General features: G+C 31.3%; 3 protein-coding genes across 3 annotated transcripts; 1 reads left to right on the top strand and 2 right to left on the bottom strand.

Annotated features, from left to right (window-relative positions):
* Nucleotides 1–10,250: 10,250 nt before the first annotated feature.
* LOC108341692 (linoleate 13S-lipoxygenase 3-1, chloroplastic) lies at nt 10,251–14,177 on the top strand. The gene is made up of 9 exons (XM_017579343.2): nt 10,251–10,657; nt 10,906–11,171; nt 11,256–11,493; nt 11,793–12,125; nt 12,204–12,286; nt 12,376–12,483; nt 12,634–12,926; nt 13,015–13,278; nt 13,355–14,177. Exons 1-9 carry the CDS (start codon nt 10,315–10,317, stop codon nt 14,109–14,111), a joined length of 2,685 nt encoding a protein of 894 aa, XP_017434832.2. The 5' UTR covers nt 10,251–10,314; the 3' UTR covers nt 14,112–14,177.
* Nucleotides 14,178–17,967: 3,790 nt separating this feature from the next.
* LOC108342187 (uncharacterized) lies at nt 17,968–18,727 on the bottom strand. The gene has a single exon (XM_017579909.2). The coding sequence runs from the start codon at nt 18,540–18,542 to the stop codon at nt 18,096–18,098; it is 447 nt and encodes a 148-aa protein (XP_017435398.1). The 5' UTR covers nt 18,543–18,727; the 3' UTR covers nt 17,968–18,095.
* An 888-nt stretch (nt 18,728–19,615) lies between these two features.
* On the bottom strand, nt 19,616–25,555 carry LOC108343129 (probable hexosyltransferase MUCI70). The gene is made up of 9 exons (XM_017581207.2): nt 24,854–25,555; nt 24,392–24,631; nt 24,013–24,226; nt 23,733–23,842; nt 23,456–23,655; nt 22,909–23,012; nt 20,940–21,127; nt 20,660–20,859; nt 19,616–20,268 (listed from the first exon to the last, which is right to left on the bottom strand). The coding sequence occupies exons 1-9, from the start codon at nt 25,095–25,097 to the stop codon at nt 20,074–20,076; spliced, it is 1,695 nt and encodes a 564-aa protein (XP_017436696.1). The 5' UTR covers nt 25,098–25,555; the 3' UTR covers nt 19,616–20,073.
* Between the last annotated feature and the right edge of the window lie 1,472 nt (nt 25,556–27,027).

Raw genomic sequence — 27,027 nt, 5'->3', positions numbered from 1 at the left:
CTATTTATGATAGTTATAGATTATAAATGTAATTTTTTGAATTATATTCTTATTTTCTTTTTTTATAATACACTAAAAAATTAATAGAAAAGATATACAAAAATATAATAAATAATTAATTTAAATACTAATTTGACAGTTATTTCCAATTTATTTAATTTAGTTCTAATATTTTTTATTTATTTTAGTTTTAATTTTTGTCAATTTTAAAAACCTCGTTTATCATGTTTTTTCAACATAGAAACGTGATGGAAGATTTTTATGATGAAGAGTTTGCTAACGTGACAAATTGATTGATATTGAAAATCCAATCTTAATCAAGACAGAGAGATAGATAAGGCTTTGAAAAGAAAATCTATTTCTTTTCCTTATTTTTGTTAGCTATATATATATATATATATATATATATATATATATATATATATATATATTCCTAATATAGAAAAATAAATCATAAGAGAGGGCATTTTTTTTACTATAATAAATCCTCGAAAAATTGTAATCTTTTGTAAATTAATCATAACAATGTGAGATTTTAATGGAATATAACAAAGTCATAATACTTTCAATTGTTTCGAGAGACTTTCTAATTGTTGAGGAAGTATCTTGTTTGATAATGAATAATGATTTTTGATAAATTTTTGCAACATTTTAATATTATTTATATGTTATTTTGTGATTAATTTATGTTAATATTTATAATTATTATTATTAACTATAAAGTAATTTTAGACCAATCATAAAATGATGTAAATGATATTAAAATATTATAAAATAATATTGGCAAAGAATGGTATCGTTTCGTAATATAGTAGAATTCTCTTTTAACGCAACTTCTCTATGCATATTAAACGTCATATATTCACCAAGTATTTTTATATATAATAATAATAAATAATAATATAGTCTTTGATATTGTTTGTAATAGAATTTACATGTGACATTTAATTGGTATTATCAAGTACGTACACCAAAATATATATAGTTTACTATTATAGTACAATAATTATTGTGGTTGTGCGATTTTTATGTCAGAAACATTGAGTACACATAAAATAAATATACGTGGAAAAGAAATATGAAGTCTGAACTGCACACATTTATTTTCCATTTATTCCTATCATAACACTTTAACAATGGACATTGTTTTAATGTTTTAAACAGTTTTGTAAATAGAAATTCTCCTACTCGTTTTCAGCCTCTCATTCATTGTACCGATAAAATTTCTGACATACCACATATCACATTTCAAATGACCAGATGTCTTAAATTTACACAAATAACACGCTTTTTGTTTCTGACCTTTGCTATATGCACTATTTTTTATAAAAAGATAAGTTGGAATTTAATTTTAGTAAACTGAATTCTGATTTATATTTTGAATTTTCTTTTATGAACTTATGTTAGAATTTGTTTTTTTTCTTTAAATTGAATTCTAACTTTTATTTCCTAAAGATTTTTAGAAAATGTAAAAATGTCTATTGATATTCGATTTTTAGCAAATCGAATTTTAAGTTTATTTTTATAATATTTTTATGAAAAGGTATGTTATAATTCGTTTTTGGGTAAACTAAAATATAACTTTTATTTTGAGTAAATTTTACAAAACGGTAGGTTTAAATTTGATTATCCGGAAATTGAAATTTAACTTTTGTTAAAAGGTGATTATTTATTAAAGGAAATTGATTTCGAATTATTTATTTCAAAGTAATTTATTATTTAATTTTTATTTTATTGAAATGAAGAAGGATAAAGATTTTTTTTTGTTTTGTAAGACAAATATAAGTTTTTCAGTGAATTACAATTGAAAAACAAAAAGTTTTATGAATTTAATGATAGGATGTGGAGTTTCTAACAATGTCAGAATTGTGAGGATAATGATTTCTTATATGGTTTGAACTTTGAAAGTATGTGTAATGTTTCCTGATACTATTTTAGTCTTAATTTTGGCCAACAAATTGTTTCGCAGGTTGTATTTATCTTGGGTTTAGTTAACTCTGAACTTGTTGTATTTTTATCAAATTCAATCATTTAGAGGGATTTGATTTTAAATAAGCATCTACAGAAACTTTTGTAACATTTTCAGAATGAACTCGTCCAGCATTGAAACAATTTTCGAAAACAGTTTAAGTTTTTGTTTTGTTAATTTTTATAATATTTTAGGTTAATAAATAATATATTTTAGCAATTAAATATATTACATAAGAAGAAAAATAATCTTAAGAATAATAAAAATATAAAGTTAATAGTAAAAATAATAACAAATAATATATTTTAGTAATTAAATATTTTTCTTAACAGATTTTGAAAATAGTTGAGGTAAGAATTCATGGAAGGCGTCAACGATTTTCAATACAACTGAATGAATATTAATGAGATTGATTGATAGAACCGAACCTGTAGTTTGGCCCAAACAAACATGCCCTGATCAATTAATTACAATTTAAAAAAGGAACGAAACTGAATTAGAGAGAAAATAAGAGGAAAAGTGAAAATAATTTTAAAGTTAAAAGTAAAATATAATTACCCTAGGTAAAAAGCTCAACCTATTCATAAAATTCTTTGTTAAAAGAATTCCAAACTTTTTGATTTTTATAAAACCATCTCAAAAGACATTAAAAAACTAAATTCTTGAACGTAATAAAAACCTTACTGTATATATAAACAATGTAACTTACAATGTATCATCTCTAAAATAAAAAAGGTAATATGTGTGATTAATGAAAAAAATATGATACCTATAAAGGTTAAATGTTTACTTCGTCATTATGTTAAGAGGTGAATTTCTGTTTAGTATTCGGTTTTAAAAATGAAGACATTGAGTCCCTATGTTATGAAAAGTGTATGAATAAGGTCATGTCCTTTAAGTTGATAGCAACGGCGTTAAGTCCATGCTAATGTGACTTTATTTTTTCTCTTCTCTCTTTTGCTATCCATCTTTTTCTCTCGCTGCTTCAGCTTTTTCTTTGATGATTTGTTGAACTTGTTTTTTTTGTGTGGATCTTATTCATATATTTTTCATAACACAGGGATCCAATGTCTTCATTTTTTAAAACCGGATACTAAATAGAAATTCACCTCTCTTACATGAGGACAAAAGTAAGCATTTAAGAATATATGTGATTCTTACTGAGGTACACTCAACGCTGACATTAAATTCCATTGACTCCCATTACAGATTTGGAATGTTGTCTATGTGAGTTAGATTGGCCAGTTTTCTCAGCTAATTTATTATTCTCAATAGATCAATAGGGTATAATCTAACTTTAATAATGTTAAGAAAGCATTAATTAATTAATTAATTTGATAAATCATGAAATAGATTCATTCATCATACTATTTCAATATTTTGTAAACCAATTAACACAAATTTAAATAAGTTCAACCAAAATTACAATTAATTTATTATACGAATTCCTTTATACACCCATAAGCTCATTCAATTCAAATATAAAAATTTATTAACTTTTAAAACATTGTTAAATTAAAAAATGTTCTATATAGATTCAATTTTCACAAGTTTCTTTAATTCTATGATACACATGATACTCTACCGACATACACATCAAACATCAAAGATCCCAACATTTTATATTATATACAAATCTAAAATATTCACATCCAACCGATTTTTTAAAAAATAATAAAAAAGAGAAAAATATAAACTTACTATCTAAAAAGAACTGATAGCTTTCGACTTCAAGAATTCTATAAGTGAATTCCAACTTTTAAATAACTGAAAAAATTTGTCAAAATTTTAAAAGGAAATCAAAGAAAATAAATAAATAGTTTTAAATATATGGTAATCTTTATAAAATAAATTTTGATTACTTAATAATTCTATTTATAAACTTGAATTTTATTAATAAAATAATTAAGTTCAAATTTTAAATAGTTAGCTATTTTTTACGTACTTAAAGAAAAAGATAAAATGACAAAACGAGATATATCGATACAAAAATAAAATTAATTAATAATTATGTACACCAAAACATTTATTAGAAAGCAAAAAATCATGTCTATTAATTCTTATAAACATATAATAAAGTAAAATTTAATTGTAAATAACTGAAAATTTATTAAATTTTATAATAATTAATGTAATTATGAAATCATTTTTAGAAGGATAAAACAGTTAAAAAATCCATACACCAATCAATATATATATATATATATATATATATATATATATTATTAGTACAATAATTATGGTGGTCCGTGAGATTTTAAAGTCAGAAATATCAGTACACAAAAAATAAATATCTGTGAGTAAGTAATATGTAGTTTGAAATTGACTAACTAACTGCACACAAATGAGTTTGTGGTTGTAAACACTCATAGTGGTTTGTCACCTCTCTAGAAATAAACCAAACACCCCTAATCCACTGTCCAATAAATTCAACCAATTATGGTTCTTTGTATTTTCTCAAAAATATACATGTACTGAATCATTTATGTTTGGCAAAATTCTGACATTATCTTAATTTTTTATATTTTATTTTATTTACATTAAAATATCATGACTCATCTTTACATACATTTAATAAGATATAAGACTAATCCAAAATATATTTTAAAAAGAATTATATTAATCTATTTTTTTTAAATTAAAATATAAACAAATTTTAATTTTATATCAAATTTAGTAATTATATACATATTTAATCACTTAAATAATTATTAAATTTGTTCTATTTTGTCGATGATTTTTTCTTCTTTCAAACAGTTGAAAAAACACATTATCAATAGTAATAAGAACTATTTTACTCATTTGGTCTTTCACTCTTTTACCTTTTGCATTCTCCTATCCTCTTCTCTATGTGCAAGCCTTCATGGCTTAAAGTCAAGTTAGTCTTTCATCATATTAGATATGATATTAGAACAGCCTAAATACATGCTCTATTTCTGCTACTTGCCATCCTTTCTTTTATTTTCATGAAGATTTCTTTAATTAAGCCTTCTTGCCTTTTTGGATCATAATGTCAGGTTGTGTTATAACAACTAACTAGACATATCAAACTATAGTAATCCCTCAAGTTCCATTATCTACATTATTTTCTATAAAATCCAAACTTATTTTAATTTCTACACTTTTGAATGAAACTAACTATTATTTGAGTAGGAATATGAGAGACGCTCTATTGTCCAATAACAAACTAAAATTTCTTAATGGAAGCATAAAGATTTCATGACCAAATGATCTAATCTATGATGCATGGGAAGGAGTTAACTTGATGATTTTGTCTTGGATGAACACAACCTATCACCACAAATAGCATAAAGTGTGATTTACATTGAAAAAGCTAAAAATCTATAGAATAAGTAATAATTATTGATTTTACATATTTTTGTTCTCTCATGAATAAATCAATTGTTTTTACCTTGTTTTTATTTAAATTTAGTTTGATTTTATATTTTGTTGTGTTTTAATTTAAGTTAGTATATGTTTGTTTTATCTATCAATCATGGTTACAAAGATGAAAAAAAAAACTCTCTTGTAGAATTATATTGTCATTGACTAACTTTCGGACAACCAAAAAATCACCATTGAACAGATTGATTTACGAGTTATAAATATATTTTCATAGACAGTCTTCAGACCACTAAAAAGTCACCATTGAACACTAGATTGACTCATAAGTTACAAGTCAGAAGCATCAATTTGTGCTTTTTATCTCAAGTCCATTAAGAGACATTGTTAGGATCAATAATTATTTATAGGGTTAAATATGTTTTTAGTCCCTAAACTATTGGTCGTTTCTGGTTTTCGTCCCTCTTTCAAAATAAGGTACAACTTAGTCCTCATTCTTTTCGAAACTTTGGTTTTAGTCCTCGAAAACTAACACCGTTAAAAATGTGCTGACGTGGCTAACGGTAGACTGACACAATTTTTTTTCTTGCGTTGAGTCAGTCTTTCTCACCTTTTCTCCCTTTCTCTCCCTCGTCTCTTCCTTCCATCTTCCACCCAACCTCCCCACCCTCTGCAAAAAGGGATACCCTTTCCCTCTCCTTCGAGTTCTAAGACTGCCGCCACCCACGAAGCTAACCGCCGTTGCCTCTGCCAAACCGGCCTGAAGCGACGCTGGAGGGATGTTAAAGGATTTGGTGAGATGGGTGTCCATGGCCCTCCCTTGTTGGACTGAGAATGTCTGCGGTTGTGCTAAGATTGTGTTGAAAACGATGGTGCACGAGAAAATGGGAATAACCGATAGCAATATCTTCACTTGCTCAACTTGCCCAACACTGCATAATCTCCATGCGCTTTCCTTTGTGTTTGTCCCCTCTTAGACTCTGATACAAGCCTTGTTCAAGAACCTGATCAAACGTAGTGCGTGTACAAAATTTATTATAAAATTGATCAACAAAGATGCATGTACTGCAGAAATTTGGATGAAGAGTTTGAATCTTGAGGTTTATAAAGCTATTTTGTGCGAAAAAATTATTCGTATTTCTCTCTGTAAGTGAAAAAAAATACAAGAAAGTATTTCATTAAACATTCTTAATCTGCAGACATTGCTAACAACGTCTAACTGATTATCCAACTGCACTTTTAAGTTGCATTATCTCTTCTAAATCCTTTGCTTTAGCCTCCCTCTCTGCATACTGTCTCTGACATTCTTCAAATAATTCTGCATCCATTTCTATGAACATTTTCTGAACATTCACGGTCAGTCCGTGAACAGCCTGGTTCCAATGACTCTGGATATTTTTCTCCAATGCTTCGAATATGATTGGTAATACTACAGTCCTGTTTTGGGCAATTAAGTTGACAATGTGTTCATTATTCCACAAAAAGAGAGTTCGTTCTGCAACCTGCATTGCCAAGTATGCTTAAGTATAGGGTTCAGAAGGATTATATAAAGCTAAAAGCATCAATAGACCAAGAATTACAAAACAAAAAATAAACAGAGATTCAAAGCACTCAGGATTCTCACTTTCGTATTTTGATTATGACTGGAAAGATAAGATTTGTAAGAGATGATTACAGAATCAAATCAAACAAATAATTTAAAAAAAGAAACGTGAAGACATTGTTGATCCTGTAATGATAAAAGACCATAATTATAGCACCTTAATGGAAGAAATCATGGAAAGTAATTAACATTTAGCTTGAACTTTGGAGGCAGACCAAATGTTTCTATTTTAAATATTTGGGATCTGTAATACAAATGAGGAGGGTGAACCCTAGCACAATAATAAAGTTGTACCTTGGTGACCAATTGGTCATGGGCTCAATAAAAAAAGTTGGGTTTTTAAAGAGATAACCTCACAGAAAGGTGGGAGGTGATACCTGTGGGGAGGTTGGAGGGGAGATGGAAGGAAGAGACGAGGGAGAGAGAGGGAGAAAAGGTTCAACGCAAGAGAAAAAATTGTGTCAGTCTACCGTTAGCCACGTCAGCACATTTTTAACGGTGTTAGTTTTCGAGGACTAAAACCAAAGTTTCGAAAAGAATGAGAACTAAATTGTACCTTATTTTGAAAGAGGGACGAAAACCAGAAACGGCCAATAATTTAGGGACTAAAAACATATTTAACCCTTATTTATATGATATTTGAAACTTTGTGTGTCATAATTTTATCTTTAAAATATATATTGATAGATAAAAGGAGAACAAAATATTTAATCTATATATTTCAATTCCTAAACTATGAATGTAGTAAGAACACATATAATTATACTTGCTAATTATAAAATTAAATCAAAGTGTTATTGTTGACGTTGAATGTACCTTATTTCTTTAATATCAAGTAAACCTTTACACATTTATAAGATACAAACTTTCCCATATCCAATAGTAATGTATTAAACAAAATAAAAATTATAAAAATACTTAAGAATTTATATAAAGTACAATGTAAACTAAAATTGAAAAATGTTAACAAAACAAAATTTATAGAAAGCGGAAGAAAACCATAACCAAATGGGATAATTGTTAAGAAAAACAAAAATCAAAACTAAGACAGAAGTGATGATGATGCTTACAAATGAAAGCACAATAATAAGACAATCAAAAGTGAAGCGAAAGATGGTAAAGGGCAACTGGTGGTAGCAAAGCAAAGAGACAAGATAAGGATTAGAAGGCAACTGGTGGTAGCAAAAGCATAGAAAGGATTGTTTCAAGGAGAGAGAACATGCGAGACTGCATTGTTCTCACACAAGTGGTATACATGCAAGTGATAAAATAAAGGAAAATGATACTTGGACAATATTTTAACGTATCATTTTGTGATTGGTCCAAAATTACTGCATAATCAATAATAATAATCATAAATATCAACATGGATCAACCACCACAGAATGACACGTAGATGGTGTTAAAATGTTGTTAAAGTATCATTATCCACAAACAAATATTAAATCAGTAAAAGTTGATGCAAATTAGTAAATATCAATCCTAATTAATTAATAGTATTAATTTGTGTTAATTTACCCAATAAAATTAAGATACTAATTTTGTGACGTCGATTTTTAGTATTATCAGTCAACGTTAATTTATTACAAATTTTGAAATGGAATTTTAATTACAACAACTTAGTTTTGATTTGACACCTCTAATACATTTTTAATTTAAAATTTATTTAATTTACCATCAATTTAACCACACTAAATTAAATCTAATTTTTAATGTTAATTTAATTTATGTTGTTATTAACATAATGACAACAATTTAATATATATATATATATATATATATATATATATATATATATATATATATATATATATATATATATATATATATATATATATATATATATATATATATATATATATATATATATATATATATATATGATGATGAGAGAGAGCAAAGAAGCTTGGATGATAAAGAGTGGGTGCACCAATCACATGTGCTAGCATCTTGAAAGAGTTGGAAAAGACATACATGTCCAAAGTTTATAAGCAATGGAAAAAACGTAGTATGAAAGGTAAATGAGTTATGTCTGTTGGGTGTGGAAAAGATGATATTTGAGACCACTATTTGTACTTAAATTGAAATAGGAGAAGTTCTTAATGATTTGTAACACAAGAACTTTGTAGAAGAAATACAAAATTAAGTCGTGAGAATCAGTTTCAATTTCTTCTTGTGAAGCAACAAAATGATCAAAAAAATGTGTTTAATTATTTTTCAAATATGGAGAAGTAAAATTAAGTCTCCAGCTTTGTTTTCATTTTTTTAATAAAATTTTATATAATAATAAATTATTGATGAATTTTGGAGTATTAACATAATTAAGATATTAAAGTTTATAATAATATTTGACAATAACTTATTTTAAAATAAATAAGTAAAATTACCTGCTCAATGTTAAAATTATTTACCTTGAAGAAAAATAATACAAAAGATAAGAAAAGGAAAGCTAAATGTACTTCAAACAGACCCACTTTGACAATTTTTGTTACATTTCAAAATAAAATAAAATAAACAATGAAATAAGAGTTTTAACTTATGTACACATGCTTTTCAACAAATATCAAGAAAAAAAAATGATAATGATAGTGAAAATTACAATAAAGATTATGTAGATGACAATTAATGACAAATTGAGATGACGAATATAACAATCAATAATAATGATAACATGATAACAAAAATGAAATTGATCTTAATAATAATGATGATGACTTTATTAAAGAAAAATCTCAAAGGATTATAAAGTAAGTAGTTTCTTCCTTTTTTTTTTTGTTATCATTTGTTATCTTTATAAATTAAAATAACATGTTTCCAAAATAAGATATAAGTGCTTAAAAAAATTCCATAGCTTAAAAAAAGTTCTTGAGATTCATTGAATTGGGTGAATTTATATACCTTCTTTTATCTAATCCTCAGTAGTCAACCGAAATTTATTTTCCACTTATTCTATCATTTTCTTCATGAACAAATCACATTATTTAAAAGAGTAATAATATTTTGATATACACAATTTTTTTACAATTGCTTGACATTATTTTTCATTATTTTCTTTTCTTTATTTTATTTTACAAATAAAAAAATACATCTTTTTATAATTATTTTTATATTAAGTCATAATAATGTGTGACATTATAGTAAAATAGTTACAAAAAATTAAACTTTTGTAATTTTAGAAAAAAGCAGAAGAGTAAAAGATAAAAAAAGATAATTTGAAAATGAACGTAAAATATTTGTATTTAAAAAATGAATCTTTGACATTTTGTGGATTTCTCTTGCTATAAATATATATGATCATTCTCCGTGGCCTCTTATCATCTAGCTCAATCACAGAATTGCACTATCCTTGCATGTGAAGTGTGTAATACTAAAGGAGAAACAGTACTTCAGAACTTTCAAAATGGGTCTGGTAAAAGAAATTTTGGGACAAACCATGGTAGAAGCACTTTGTTGTAATATTTCAGGGTGGTCTTCACTACCTAACCGTTTCTGTATTAAGAGGCAGAGAACAGTTTCTATGCTTCCAACTTTCTCTGAGCTGAAGACCATGTTGCAACTACCTGCTCCTCTTTCACAGTCACCACCCTTCACCAAATTAGATGAGCTTGCTTCCAACCCATTGAACGTGACTTTGACCATAGCCGGAACAGTAACTATCAAGAACAGTAAGGAGATGATGCTGCCCACCATGCATCAGCAAAGAGGAATTGTCTTCCAGCTGGTTAGCACCGAAATTCACTCCGGTAAGTAATGCTGTGAAAATAAATTATAACTCGCGAGCCAACCCGACTCATCACGAATTTGAGTCGGATTAGGTTGCGTTTTCAACTCGGTTCGATCGAGCAAGTTATCCGTTTTGACAGTTTTACTAGTAAAGTCCTGTATTCACACCATCAACAATGCCGTAGCTAGGTGCACGTATTAGTTAATTTATATGTTTTGAAATGTTTTTTACTATTTTGATTTATGTGAGTGTCCTACGTAATTGTAGGAACGATGGAGACAAAACTGAGCAACCCAGTTGAATTAGAGTTTTTGAAACAGTTTAAGGTGGGAGCGGAGAGTTCCACATACAAGGTAGAATTTGAGATAGATTCAGATTTTGGCTTCCCCGGAGCTATCACTGTCACAAACAAATACGACAAAGAGATCTTTCTGGAAGGTTTTTCCATTGAAGGTGTTGCGGATATTGTCTGCAATTCTTGGGTTCAACCTGAGAAGATTCATCCAGAGGACAGAGTTTTCTTCAGCAACAAGGTAATAACTATTGTATGATTTGAACATTCACGTATTCACAATTTCAGTTGTCATGGTAAGAGAATTCATATATTGTCACCACAGGCATACTTACCATGCTACACACCAGCGGGTCTGAAAGAGCTAAGAAAGGAGGAACTACGACTGCTGAGAGGAAATGGAAAAGGTGTAAGAAAGAGGTGTGAAAGAGTGTATGATTATGATGTGTACAATGATTTGGGAAATCCAGACAAAGGAAGAGAAAACATGAGGCCAATACTAGGGACAACGGAGTACCCTAGTCCCAGAAGGTGCAGAACCGGTCGTCCTCCATCCATAACCGGTTAGTTTCATTTCATGAATTAATGACCACGTCTCTCATTCTCTCCGGTGGTCCATGCATATGATCCTTTGTCACATCAATAACAACATTCAAGAAAACTAGATAACACAAAATTTGAATCGTAAGCTATATCAACAAACACAAATATTTCATTATGAAATATTTCAAAAATGAAAGTATACAGTTACAAAAATATTCAGAACAAAACTTACTATAAAAGCACAGACCTTTTCAGTGCTATATGTTTGTATTTTGTCGGTAGTATAGCTGATCATTAACATATTTTTGTTTCCTTTCAGACAAGAAATGCGAGTCATGTGTAAATCCATCCGGGGAAACTTACGTCCCAAGAGATGAAGTGTTTGAAGGTATGAGAAAGAAAGCTCTTGATGTGGAAAAGTTGAAAGGGACAACGAGAAATTTGATTCCTTTCATAAGAACTTGTATTACCAAGTGTGGAGATTTCAAGCAAATTTCAGATGTTCAACAAATATACAAGAGAAAGCACATCCATAAAATGAAACCCGAGAAGGTAGCTTCAACGAGATGGTCTTTACTTATGAATATGAGCAGGATCAGAAACAATGTGGAAGAGCATTTTAAATTTAACACTCCACGTATTATCAATGGTGGTATGCAATTTGAAATAGTTTTTGTTCAATTTATGATGAAATATTCTACCAATAAATGTGCTATATTTGAAATTTCAGCGAGTGGTTGGTGCATGAAAGATGAAGAACTTGGTCGTCAAGCATTGGCTGGCATCAACCCTCTAAGCATAAAAAGACTTGAGGTAATAATAAAAACTGAAGAAAATACCAAAAACTTATGATTTCTATATATATATATTGATTTTTGTATTTTACTTTAAATATTTGATAGGCTTTTCCACCCCTCAGTGATCTGGATCCTTCGATATACGGTCCACAAAAATCTGCCCTAAAAGAAGAGCACATAATAAGCCATTTGGATGGAATGTCAGTACAAAAGGTGGTTAATATACAAGTCAATGAAGCTTATTTTTTTATATATTTATTTGAACAATTTAAGTGTCAGTTATCTTCAACTTCATCGGACACAACTATAAATCCTTTTTCTGTGTATTGGAAGTTTGAAGCTTTGCATTACCTACTGGCTCAGGCAATAGCAGAAAAGAAGCTGTTCATATTGGATTATCATGATGTCTATATCCCATTTCTGAATGGCATGAATGTTCAGGAAGACAGAAAAGCATATGCAACTCGTACCATCTTGTTTCTGACACCACTTGGAACATTAAAGCCTATTGCTATCGAGTTGAGTCTTCCAGAGGGGGAATCATCCAAACAGGTCCTTACTCCTCCAATGGATGCCACCTCTCATTGGTTGTGGCAAATAGCCAAGGCACATGTTTGCTCCAACGACGCCGGTGTTCACCAACTGGTCCATCATTGGTATGTATAACTGCACAAACTTTTATACTTTGCATGTGTGCCTGTTTACCTAACATGGAATATGAAATAATGTTTCTGAAATGTATAGGTTGAGGACCCACGCATGCATGGAGCCTTTCATCGTAGCAACTCATCGCCAACTGAGTGTTATGCACCCAATTTTCAAGCTTCTAAAGCCACATTTGAAACACACATTGCAAATAAATGCATTGGCTCGTGAGGCTCTCATCAACGAAGGAGGCATCATTGAATCTTTCTTTTCTCCTGGCAAATACAGCACTCAGATAATCTCAGCTGCGTACAAAGATTGGCGTTTTGACATGGAAGCTCTTCCTGCTGACCTAATCAGAAGGTTCGTCTACTTCGAATCCCATGTTAGAAGAGTTAAAAGCGTGTGATCTTATTATGTTGCAATAATCATGATGCAGGGGAGTAGCAGAACCAGATCCAACACAACCCCATGGGCTAAGGCTGCTCATCGAAGACTACCCTTATGCAAATGATGGACTTCTTATGTGGTTTGCCCTGGAGAACTTTGTGAGGACTTATGTTAACTACTATTATCGAGATGGGAAGATGGTTGAGTCAGACAACGAACTACAAGCATGGTATAGTGAGGTGATCAATGTTGGGCATGCTGATCATGCAAATGCAAGTTGGTGGTGGACACTATCCACTCCTAGTGATCTAACTTCAATACTCACCACATTCATATGGGTTGTTTCGGTTCAGCATGCAGCAGTGAACTTTGGGCAATACCCTCTGGGAGGGTATGTTCCAATGCGGTCCCCACACATGAAGAAGTTGTTACCCCGAGAAGGGAATCCGGAGTACAAAGAATTTATGGATGACCCAGAAGGATACTTGTTGTCTTGTTTACCAAATTTGTTTGAAACCACCAAGTTTCTGGCAGTGGTTAACATACTTTCTCAGCATTCACCGGATGAAGAATACATAGGACAGAGGAAAGACTTGTCGGAATGGGCTGGTGAGCCTGAAATCGTGGAAGCTTTCTACAAGTTTTCAATGGATGTAAAGAGAGTAGAAAAGGAGATTGAGAAGAGAAATAAAGACTCAAAACGTAGAAATAGATGTGGTGCTGGAATTCCACCCTATGATTTGCTCATTGCCTCCTCTGATCCTGGAGTTACTTGTAGAGGGGTTCCCAATAGCATAACCATATAGATGCTGATATGCTGCTACATGTATAAATGGGCTCATTTTACATCCTTTAATCCTTTCCCTGTATTACCTCACTTTTGAATATATCTAACATACAGATTTTAGTGCTAAATTCTGTTCAGTTATTCTTTTGATGTGACTCTCTCTTCTGTTTGTGTCCCATCTAGCATTTTTGGGATTGTTATTCTCTCGTCCCCCAATCAAGAACATCTTCGCCTTCTCTCTCGTACCCTTCTTATTATTAAAACATCAATCTATTATAATAAAGATAAATTAGATTTCATAAAAAATAGCATAAAAATTTATATTAAAAAACGTTACATTTTTGGGATTTTTTTTGTTAAGAACTCTATGTGGTCCTATGCAGGGATGCGAAAATCACAAAATACCAAACAAATTTCTTTAACCGTGAATGAGTGATAGAGTATTTTAATTATTCACTTATTAAAGAAGACTAATAAATACCCACTGCTTATTTGTTTGTGATTTTTATCTGAATATATTTTTGAAAACTAAAATAATCAAAATAAAGTTATTGAAGACAAAAATATTAATAAGTAAAATTATGTTTAAAAATCGATTTTATAATTTACATTAATTTTTTTGAAGAAATTGATTTTATTTAAATTTATATTTATTGTACAACTTATCTAAATTAGTTTTTTAGAAAAAATAATTGGATTTACCATAATAGTTTTATTATATAATATTATTCAGAAAAAATTATGATAAAATTTATTTGGATTTAAATTTATTTGATAAACTTTAAAACTTCCACCTTTAAGCATAAAGAAAACGTAATATTTCACCTTAAAAGGTATATGAGCATTGGAAAATATACTAGTACATATATGCTTTGATAATAAAGTAAATTAACTGAAAATTTAAGGAGTTAAGTAAATGTTGTTTAATTAACTGATTAGGAAGAGATTTAAGATCATCTTCAATTTAAAAGTTATTATTTATTTTGTTTAGCTCCTCCCTTATTGATATGATTTTCATGCCACTTTTTATCTGAATAATTTTTTATTTACTTTTAACTTTTTTCAAAACTTATAATTTTTATTTCATTTATAATTGAGATATTATTTAAGATTTCAAACTTAAAATTTTAATTTACATCATTATACTTTAATAGAAGTTTTTTTATAAAATTCAAATTCTAGACTGAAGATCACATAAGCTCTTTGGCATATCTATCTTCATCATGAGATATTAACTTCCGGTATATTACCAGGCATTTCGAGATTTGCAATATCATTTCTGATCATTAACCATCTGAAATGATAATTTGACATTTCAATTATAGAGCCAAACATAATAGTCATTCAACTTTCAACTCTTCAAAACTAAATAGGCCATCAATAAAATTTGTAATATATCATTATTGGAAAAAATGGTAAAAAAATAACTTCTACTTGCTAAGAAAAAAAACCATGAAATGTCTTCTCTAATAGAAACTGTGATAGTAAATAATTAAATAATAATAAATATTATAGAATATAAAAACTCAGAATCTAAGGAGTCAAATCAGCTTATGGATTGGAGTTTAGTGCAGATACTGAAATCACTGTGGCTTCCAATTCATACAACAAACAGGGAATTTTCACCAAAATCCGCTGTACAAATAAAAACCAAGCCCTGGGCACAAACCCGACTTGAACTTGAAAAAATCTCAAATAAAGCAGTACACGATAATTAGGGGAGGATCCCCAATCACAAACATTATATGAATCATTTTTCTTTCTAAAATGTGTGATCTATATTCAACAGTCCCTTCCTCAGGGCAATTACTCAGTAATTGGCCCCGCAGGAGAAAGGTCAATAAGAAGTTTTGTACTTCTTGCAATGCATATAGCTGGGATTCTTCACTCCATATGGAACCAGATAAAATAATTTAATAAATCCCACAAAATAATAACTACTATAGTAATAAAAAGATTTAATCTAGACTGTCAAAATGGCTCTCATGGATCACATCACATTAGAAACCATTGGCTAATCCTAACTCAATATACATGGAAATGCTATAAGAATGATAGAAAAATGAGGCTAGAAGTGAGAAACAAATTCACTGTCCACATGTAAATTGTGAAAACTAAGATCCAATTTAGGAACACAGGATGAGACACAAATTATGTGTTAATAACCTAAATTGTAAGATTCTTCTACCTAAACAAATTAGGTATACATCAATATACAAAATAACATGGGAAAATTACCTTTGAATCACTACTAGCATTTTAGTAAACTTAGTTTTAGACTGCATGTCAGATCTTACCCAAAATAAAAATTAATATCCAAACACATATATGCATTACACCTGAATTCTAGAGCAAAGAATGAAAGAACTACACGACAGAGAATGACACAGTGAAGGACAGTAAATTGAAAGGATTCAGGTTTAGAGGTTTTTAAATATCATACCACAGTTGGCTATCGAGTGCAGAGCGTCCCCCTGCCCACTAAAGGGGCTGCTGTAGCATAGCAGTTTAGTGTAAAAGCCACAGCAGACCAAAATAGTGAGCTGAATAACGGCCATTGCAGCACTGTGTTCATTAAAAAAACATCCAAACAGGGACATTAAGGATTTGTTGTAGGGCTATCCTCTTGGGATTCCAGATTCCAAAATTGAAATCTATAGATATAATCAAAGTGGAAATGGCGTAGAAGACGGGATTTTGAAGATTAAGATTGATGTAGGAAACTTGTATTTGACTTTTGTTGTTATTTACTGTATTAATTGTTAAATGTTATTAGTTGAGTATTTTTTATCACTTACGAATTTATATGCATATATACAGCATATAAACGACAAAAAATTCAACATAGCAACTATCCTTACATACACTCTCCCAAGGGTTTAAAAGATGGATATTAGGTCAATAACAGCTCACTTAGGTTGTGTGTCATACATAATCAAAGGTTACCCAGTTTAACCAATCAGCGTCACGGTTGCCACTCATGACAGATCACTGTTTCCTGTCATTTGCCGATCTTACATAGACATATAAAAAATATCCCACCAGAATATGATATTTGAGAGTGAACAGGACTCAAAGGGAAGTGAGAAAATCGTGGGATCATTCCATCCCATGAGTAAGCATGCAACAATTATAATCAAAGGGGAATATTCAAATGTCTATGATAAAAAAGATATGAGGTAGATCTAGCATTTTCAAATTGTATTTCGAACTCTTGGCGGTATTTTAGTTGGCTGGAAGCAACTATTAAGTAAAATATCACTAGAAGTAAGTACGTTCAATTATCTTCAAACAAGTTAAACTGCATTGTACTTCATCCACAAAAAACAGAATCAATGCGTTGGTGAAAGGCATAAACTCACATTCATCAGCAGCACCAGCAAAACAATTCCTCAACCACTTGCTTCCAAATGAAATTTCTCAACATAAATACCCAAATGGCTTCATCCAGTCCTACCCATCAATTCCTCTTTATCAGGCAGCATCAGTTAAATCCATTGAGTTTATAAACTCCAATAATTGAAATAAAACTACACTTCTCAGAGTAAAAATGCACCAATTTAACAGATTCAATTCTATGTGACTCCAAACTCATAATAAACAAATAAAGCATCCAAATGTAATTCATCCAAACCCACAAACACAACATCTTTCTTTGCCAATCAAAACATGGACACCATCTCTCAAACTCCACGCACTATTCAATGAAATTCACCTAAAAATTACAGACAAAACTATCGAAAGTCTACCAGAATCAGAACAAATTTAATTTGATTATCGGAAGATTAATTAGGGGTATTGGTCAACTGCAGTTAAACAACTAAATAACATACTATTAATGTCGAAGCAGGGAAAGGAAGGAAGGCAACTGAGAAGGTATCTCTCAACACAGATATGATAAAAACAAATTGAGATCCGATTCTTTACAAGGTAAATCGAAAGGTGAAAAGATTTTAATTTAAGAAAATAAAAGGAAAATGACAAGGAAAAAGAAAGGGGGAAACTAATCATACTTCTCCCTCCAAGAGTAAACAAGAAAGAAGACCCAGGAGAGGGCCAAGAGAAGGTCACCAACAGTCTGGCGGAGCCAATCCCAGGCAAGATCCTCGACCTTGCGTTCGAAGTAGATCCTCCACATGGCCATGAAGAGGTGGAGAAGCGTGCAGCCCTTGGCGAAGAAGACCTGAAAATCGCGATCCCTGACGAAGGAGACCATGAAGAGGAGGAAGCCAATGGCGACGAGGAGAAGGCCGGAGAAGGAATCGGAGGTTTTGATGAGGAGCTGATCGTGGGGCGTCGATCCCAAGAGCTTGGTGGCGGTCTGGACTCCGTGGCCGAACGTGTAGACCTCCTTCATGTAGAACATCATCAGCGCACCGCACGTGACCGCTATGAGCGAGTGCAGGATGCAGATCACCATGAACGCCGACGACGATGATGCCATTCGCATTCTCTCACTCTCACTCTCACTTCTTCTTCATCTTTCAAATCACCCTAACCTCATGCCTCTGTTCTTCTCATCCAAACAACGCCTTAATTAAACTATTAATTATTTGGGGCAAAAGATTCTACCACTGTGACGTAAGTGGGAGACCTGCTAAGATAAGGATCCACTGGGACCCTCTGTTACTCCACTCTCAAGTCAGGATAATAATCAATTTTCATCTTTTCATTTTTCTCAACCTTTTTTCCTTTCTTTCCAACAGATTCATTGCATTTTCTTTCATATCATCTTTTCTCATTCACAAACTAATAAAACTGGATTGAAATCGATCTTCACAGGCCAATATTATAAAATATTGAAACTGTGTCAAATTCAGAGAATTCTATTTGTCTTATGGTAATTTAGGGTAACACGTGCTTTCCCTAATTTTTATTGTTTCATAACATTTTATTGTGATATTTAATAATCGTCACATTATTTTTTAAAATTTTCATAAAAAGCATTAAACATTTTAACTCAGCAACACACGTTGAATAAGTTTACTTGTTCTTATATGTAAAACACAACAATCTAATCAATTGTTGATCTTTGTAGACATTTGTCATCTATTTGGAAATTAATTGAAAGCTAATGAAAATGGTTTGACCAATGAAATAATATTTGTAGCGATAAACAGTAAAGAGGAAATTCATAACTTATTAGAAAATTAAATATATAGTACCTAAACCAATTATCTATTTAGTTTGTAACAGGATATCTAGCTAGCAGTCTGACATTGTTGAGACCAAATGAAAAAGTGTGTAATAGTGTCTTTAAATAAAAGAAAATAAATTAATATTCTAACCTGTCAAATGTTTGAGATAAATTAAGCATGTAAATTACATTTTATATTTATGTCAAAAATTTATATTGCGATAGAAAGTTCATTTTGATAACATGTTTCTAAAAAATTGATTTAAAATAAACATGAAAATGGCAGCTACGGCGGTTTAAATTTTGAGATGGCTACAAAAATTTTAACTGATTAAATTAAATAAAAGATACATCTGAAAATGAAAATAAAAATAAGACACCAAATATAGAGCTTCAGAATACATCCATTTTATTTCCATGATTAGGTACAGTAGAAAAAAATGGAGTTTAATGTCAGTTTCAACAAAGAAGCAAGAAAAGTACAGAAAGGTATGGTGGTGAGAAACTTTAGTTATTAAAGGGTAACAAAAGACCTTGATGGAGTACAAATGGGAGCAACAGCTACACTTTATCCTATAGTGTAATGAAACAACAGAGAGGGTTGCCACAAGTCCGGAATTTGGTCGCTAGTGACAACCCTGAAATGATAATTGATAATTATTGAGGATTTCTTTTTTCTCTATATACAACAAAAAATTAATAACCATAAACGAATTGCATAAAGTAAAAAGAATGAGAGCACACAACACTCATCTTCCCTCCAGGGAATGACTTGCGTAGGTGGAATGTCAAAACCCAAATAATCAATGATATAGTCACACTTCCAAAACTGTATAATTTGCTTCTATGTTTGTGTGTCCCTGTCTCCGGCCACAACTTTCCGGTGGCGCCTACTACTCGGTCTCCGTTCTTTTCCGTGCTTTCCAGGGCCCCTCCTGGCAACCTTTTCTGATGATGTTTCATGCACACGTTGCAATGGAGGACTGAGAGCAAATGCCACCGGAGCAGCCAGACGTTCCAATATATCCCTATGGTATTTCTGTAACCAACAAAAACAAATCATCCGTGACAATAAAGTTGACTTCATTATCAACATGTTTTCCTGAGTAATTATCAAACTATCCTTTTATTGAAAAAACACACGAACTTATCATACATAATATAATTTGTAATTAGAAAACAATTCTTTCACGGTAAACACAATACATGTTGAGTAAAAAGTTTATAACTTGATAGTGTGAAGCGAGCTTATCCAATCATGTATGATAAATGTACTGATTTAACAATAATTACTTTAATAATTGTATTTATTAAAAAGTTTGTTCGCAGAGAGTTAAAAAAATAAAATATATTGTTACAGATCAATCATGTTGTTCTGTAAGAAGCCTCTGATCTGAGATTGTTTTATACAAACGAAATAAAATCTTTACCTGAACTACAAAGTTGCGTCTTTCACAATCCAAGAACATGAGAAGATGAAAATCCACCCTGGACAAAAGTTTGTCCCTGACAGTTGAGAAACTAATCTGGTCTCTTGAAGTGAACCGGTCAACTTCGTTGAACCAAAGACAAGTAAAAAGGTTGCTGATGGGAACATGCTCTCTTACAATTACACATCCTTCAGGAACATCTGCAATTTAGCCATCAGGGTTGAGAAATGAAGCAGAAGTAGAGGCATGTCATCCAACTGGGAAACGAAGTTTAGCTTACCACTTATAAGAGGAAGTTTGGCCTCTGTATATGGAGTCAGTCCCTCATTCTTGTAAAACTCAATCTGAAAGTCTATAGAGGCATTGTCATACTTTCCAGCAGCTTTATTTGCCTCGGCCTCAGCAAATACATCGAAGCGTCTATAATGTTTAGATATTGCAAAAGTTGCATTCTTCCTCCACAAAAACCTAAACAAGGATGAGAGCAATAAGGTGATGAAACATGTATTCTATCAAGACAATCCAAGTAAACTAGCAAAACGTATGCATATGAATGACGGTGGGTCTGTCACTTCGTTATTTCGTATATAGTAGAAGATTCAATTATGTTATTCAGTTCCTTTATTTGCGGGTGCCCAGTGCGTGTATAGGATCATCCCTTATATATTCACTGACATAAAGGAGAATAACAGACAATAATTACTCAGAAATTCCTATTTTTCTTTTGTTATTGGAGGCTTCCTCATGAATCCAAAGAATATTCGTGACTATAATTGTTGGTACTTGCAAGGAGATACTCGTTATAAAACCCTCTACTTCTCAGAGGAGTGATCAAGCATCTCAGTCAAACTCGGGCCAATCTCTCTTACATAAATCATATTCAGGGACATACCCCAGAAACAATATATGAAAATCAAATAATCTCAACCCTAATTTTCGTTCCAGATACATTATACATAGTCTCGATCACAGGGAACTTGGATAACCGCCCAACCGAGATGGAGAACAATAGTTGGCATAGAGCATAAGGAAGATAAGGATCTAAAGAGGAAAAGCTAAATCCAATATATAAAGCAGTGAACATGCATGAGAAGGAGGAAAAAATAAATAAAGCAACAGAAGAAGCTGATAATAATTAAACTTTTGTTTCCAATTAAGTTTTATATTCTAAAGTAGGCATTAAGCAAGATTGTAGTACTTCAAAGCAGACATTGAAGATAAAATCATATAAAGTATGTCCTAGTCACACGCTCTTAAAGGTGATAACTGAAAACTCTATTTATGCTAGCTGATGATGAGTACTAATGCTGGTGAAATAGCAATTTTGAACAAATGCCTAGGTAGCATAGAAACAATTTAATATACTAGTTCATAATAAGAGAAAGCAGCGATGAAGATCTCTGATCCAATGTTATACACAGCATGTATTGATTTAACTAGCCAGCTGTCCTGAGCGTATATACTCTTTGTGTGGGCATAGCTTTGTTAGGCCAGATGGGAATTTCTAGATAGAGCTGTCTGAATGGTATTTTAGAACCTGGAAGTTAAGGAAGACAGTAAATGACACAAGCATAGTTTATTAGGAGCACAATACTGTTCCTTTGTGGAGCATAAATTGGAACCCGCACTTTAAAGACAATCAATTAGCATTTGTTCACTGAAATAGCCAATTCCACATCTTAAGTTTAAGCAACAATATTACAGGCAACAAACTCTATTTTGTCAGACCAGTTATAAGTTTTAATCGTTAAAACTCATACCAACATTCACCAAAACATCTCAACTAAAGACAAATATAGAAGCATTTTTTGGTCTAGAAAGATTAAGATGCATCTTGTGTGGGAAGCAAATAAAATAGTTGAACTTCCAGAATTTTCAATGCCCAGTCACGAAAGAAGGAACCAGAAAGATATGTAAGGAGAAACAACTACACAGAACAATATTGTGCAATCGAGAGATTCTATTAAGAATTCAGATATAACCATTCTTGGTAAAACCATGAAACATACTACTAGAATATATCAAGCTCCATATCTCCTAGTGCATCTGTAGTTGTAAGCTGTGTCATTAAGGTGAAATAGAATTGCGAGTGAATTCTGCACAAGCAGTATACTTCATATATCTTCAGAAGAATTAGAAAGGTGAATCTAATATCGGACAACATACAGACGTAAGACTGAAATGAGATCCCAACACAATTGTCACAAGTAAAGTGAATCCGTATATAGCATTAAAGAGCAATAATATACCTTTCAAGGATTTGATATGGATCAACAACAAGCTCGAGCTTTCCATCAAGCCATATAGAATAGCGGGCATTTGGAACCATTCTATGCAACAGAAGCTTAGGAATCTGCAGAAAAGGAAACTTATCTTTCAGGTACACAAAAATTACTACGATATGAGCAAGAAAATACAAACATTGTCTGAGTGATGTGTGTGTATTTGTTATTTTCAATTCAAGCCATAACGCTAAAATTATATTTGAAAGAAAAGAATTGTCCCAATGCTGAATGCACGAGAGAATAAATATACAATATACAATATTAGGTATTTTCATCTAACTTTCTATTTTCTTTCCCCATCTGGGCTTCCATTTGTGTATCAGGCGAGTCAGTGTAGTTTATTATTTCCTATAACAGATTCTACAAAGATGAAACCCCGGCCAACAATATTATATTTCTATAGAAATAACCAAATCTTAAAGAAAAACTCAACTTTCTAAAGCTTCAGCAACAAATATGACTAAAAACCAATATACTAATTTCATGGTGCTTGTTGACATATAATTCTCACCTTCCCAGAGCGTCTTGCATCTGTATAAGGAAGATTATGAGCAACAATAATTCTCCACAAACCAATCTTCTTGCTGATTCCCAGCCTACCAGAACTCCTCAAATATTTTTCTGTTTCTTCATCAACGAACATAAGAAAGCACACTGTCTCCTTTGAATAATCACTTATATTTGTTGGCTCATTTATCTCATCAAAATTTCCTGAACATATGATTTAATTCATCAGAAACATAACAAATTAAACATCTAAATGAAAGCCAAAATCACATAATACAAACCAAATATGGCCGATGCAACAACTATGCCATGACACTGCTCCATTTCGAGGAGGTCATCTTCATCCATGTCAAATCCTGTGTTGCGGCCAGGTTTAGTTCCTCTAACAAATCTGAATGACGTACACATGCAACATTGTAGATGCAGAATGCACAGAAGTAAGTAAAGGGATAGGACAAATATCCTCTATTACTGAAAAAAAAAAAATTATAACCACAAACAACCTTCTTCAGTACTCACAGATAAACAGAAGGGAAACATCGAACAAAATACAAAACATACCCACAGTGCACACTCATTGACTCTCGGATATCAAAAGATTCATTTCTCTGCCTCAAAGTAGGATATCCACCAAAGTCCGAACCACCAAATTCACCATCCCTGCTAAGAGTTTCCTCATGGATAAATGCTAAGTTCTTAAGTACTGGAGAAGGAGACGGCAACTTTGGCATAAGTGCAATCGCTTCTTCCACGGGAAGGTAACATACCGGGCAGGCTGAAACACAAAAAAACAAAAAATATTAAGGATAATGTCACTAAAATATCCATATCCTTCAAAAGTACCGACTGACTCTGCAACGATGAGGGATAATATTCCAATTACCATTTAACTAATATAAGGCATTTGTAGAAACAGTGAGGTAAAAAAAAAAGAACTTACGCCGCGGCCCGGTTCGCTTTTTGTCTGCCGGTGGAGGAGGAAGTGTGAAACTATTACACGGATGACCAGGAGGAAGATTGTAACCCAGAAAATAGCTTGGGGGAGGAGGAGGTAGAACTAAAATTGTGGATAATCCCAAGATTTTTGAAGTAGATATCACAGATGGAGAATCACCTATAGACGTAGTTTCATTAACTTTAATGTTATTACGCACACCGTTTCCCTCCTGTGAATCTTCACCTGTAAGCAAGCCAAATCACAAAAACTAAATCATGTGAAACACGAAAACAGATTTCCTTCCTCCACCTTACCAAGACAAGTGGCATGCATGATGCATCCCTACAAGTCTATAACCAATCAATCAAATTCGAACTCATGTTTGATGTTTCCCATGCAGCTTAAAAGAGTAACACAATCACATCATTATTAATTACTAAAAAGGAAGAAGAGAAAGTGGGGAACCTTTTCCAATGTACAAAACCCAGATGAAAACGGCAGCGGAGATTGCAAAGAGAAAGAGCATTCCCACCTTCTTTCTGCCCGCAAACTTGAAGATCCAAAGGAAGAACCTGTCTTTCTCCTTCAGCGTCTTGGGAGGCTTTCGTGCTGATTGAATTGGAGACACGCCGTTGTGCTGCAGCAGCTGCAGCTGCTTCTCCAAAGAGCCATAACTCCCAGAACGAATACCCAATGACCCACCACTCATCTTAATCTCTCTGAATCCTCACACGCCCCTCTCATTGCCCTCTCATCAAAACTTCCTTTCTTTCAATGGAATTGCACTTTGGCAATGCCACTCTCACTTCCAACTCAGCAACGCACAGAAAACCAATTGTCGGATTTCTTTTCTGTCAGTGACTGTTAGAACAGAAACGGAAAACAAAGTGGGCAGGAGCAGGGGTAAATCAAATCGAAGAAGTGCACTTAGAAAAAGCCAACAGAAATTCGATTGTGCGGCACTGAAACAAAAACTGGGTCCCTAGGAAAATCCCCTTTCTTCAAAACTAAGACTGAATCAAGCTTTTTTTTTTTCTAATTGACCCAGTAGGGTTTTTAGCAGAGAAAATCTGATTTTCTGAAATCTGAAACTAGGAAGAAATCTGAGAGAAGAAATCTGGGATCAAAAATTTCAAGTCATATTTATACAAATTTTGAATATATTTTATATATTGCTGTTGATTCTGAAAAGTGACGATCCCGGAGTAGAATATTTACCAAATTATGACGAAAACATTTTTGAGATGTGGAACATTATATGATATAATAATTAATTAATTTTTCAATGTCGCTGTTGGTTAGTATTGTTATTTTCTTTAAGACTAATTCTGTGTTGTTAATAATGAATAATTTTCTATACATTATATGCATTTAAAAAGGTATAACAAAAATTAATAGCTCTAATAAGGCATTAATTTCTATTTTAACATTTTCAATGTTGGGAAAGAAAAAGAGCTATGTAAACACAAATTTGTTTCAGATATAATATTTCTCAATTCACTCTATTTTCACTTTTTTTATTGGGATTTTTTTTTAATGAAAAGAAGTTTAAAGGGATTTAACATTTTTCAAGTAGTTAAAAATAACAGACGTAAAATTATTTTATAACTATGTAAAAAACAATTATTCTTTTTATAAGAAACAAAGGAATTAATCTTCAAATAATATGTGGTATATATAACCATTGGATAAAATAGGACCACTTTTTATCCATTTTTTTTTCTCACCACCTCACTTTCAGGTTCCTCATTTTACATTCTATCTCCTCACTACAATTATCCTTATTATATTACATTTATTTTAAACTTAGACAGCAATTATATATATATATATATATATATATATATATATATATATATATAATGAGGGGAAAAAATGAGTAAAAAGTGGTCCTATTTTATCCACTTTTTTTATTCAGCATATACTTTTTTTCCGACTTAGGTTGTTGGACCAGGCCAAACTAGTTCACTTTTTTTCTTCTTAAACTAATATTTACTGTAAAAGGAAAAAATACCAGGTCTATTGAGCACAGTAATATTGACTCATTAGTGAAGGAAAAGACAAAATAAATAATCATAAGATAATGAATATATTATCAATGAATGATATGTTTAGATTAAGTAGTAAAGTGATTTTTACTCTGATAATTACATATGTGGGGAATTATCATTGAATTATTGATGTGTTGTTTGAATATTAAGATGAGAAATTTGATACAAGATAGTCATATTTCAACGATATTGACTATGGAGAAAAAGTATTACGTGATGAAATTCGACAAATATTATTTAAGAGTTAACAATATTTGATGAGATTAGTGAAAATCATTTTATCAAAAAGGAAGACTGTTAGATGAGCTGATGTAAGTTAAAGTTGTGATTATACATATGTTTTTGTGTTAATTATTATAAATAAAGTTAAAAGTTAATTAATTAACTCTTCCTTTTATTTTATGTGGTTGTAATATTGATATGATAGTTTATTTACATGTAACATGTGATTCTACTACTATATATCAGTGAGAGGGTAATTGAAATAGTAAGAATTTGAATGATTAACTTTTTTAACTAAGAAGTAAAAGTTTAAAATTGAGCTAAAAAGAGCTAAAATTGTATAAATATTTTCTTTTAAAGACATAT

Source organism: Vigna angularis, chromosome 6, assembly GCF_016808095.1.
Source record: "Vigna angularis cultivar LongXiaoDou No.4 chromosome 6, ASM1680809v1, whole genome shotgun sequence".
Lineage (NCBI taxonomy): Eukaryota > Viridiplantae > Streptophyta > Magnoliopsida > Fabales > Fabaceae > Vigna > Vigna angularis.
The sequence above is the reverse complement of the archived record's forward strand: the minus strand, read 5'-3'. Positions and strand labels throughout refer to the sequence as shown.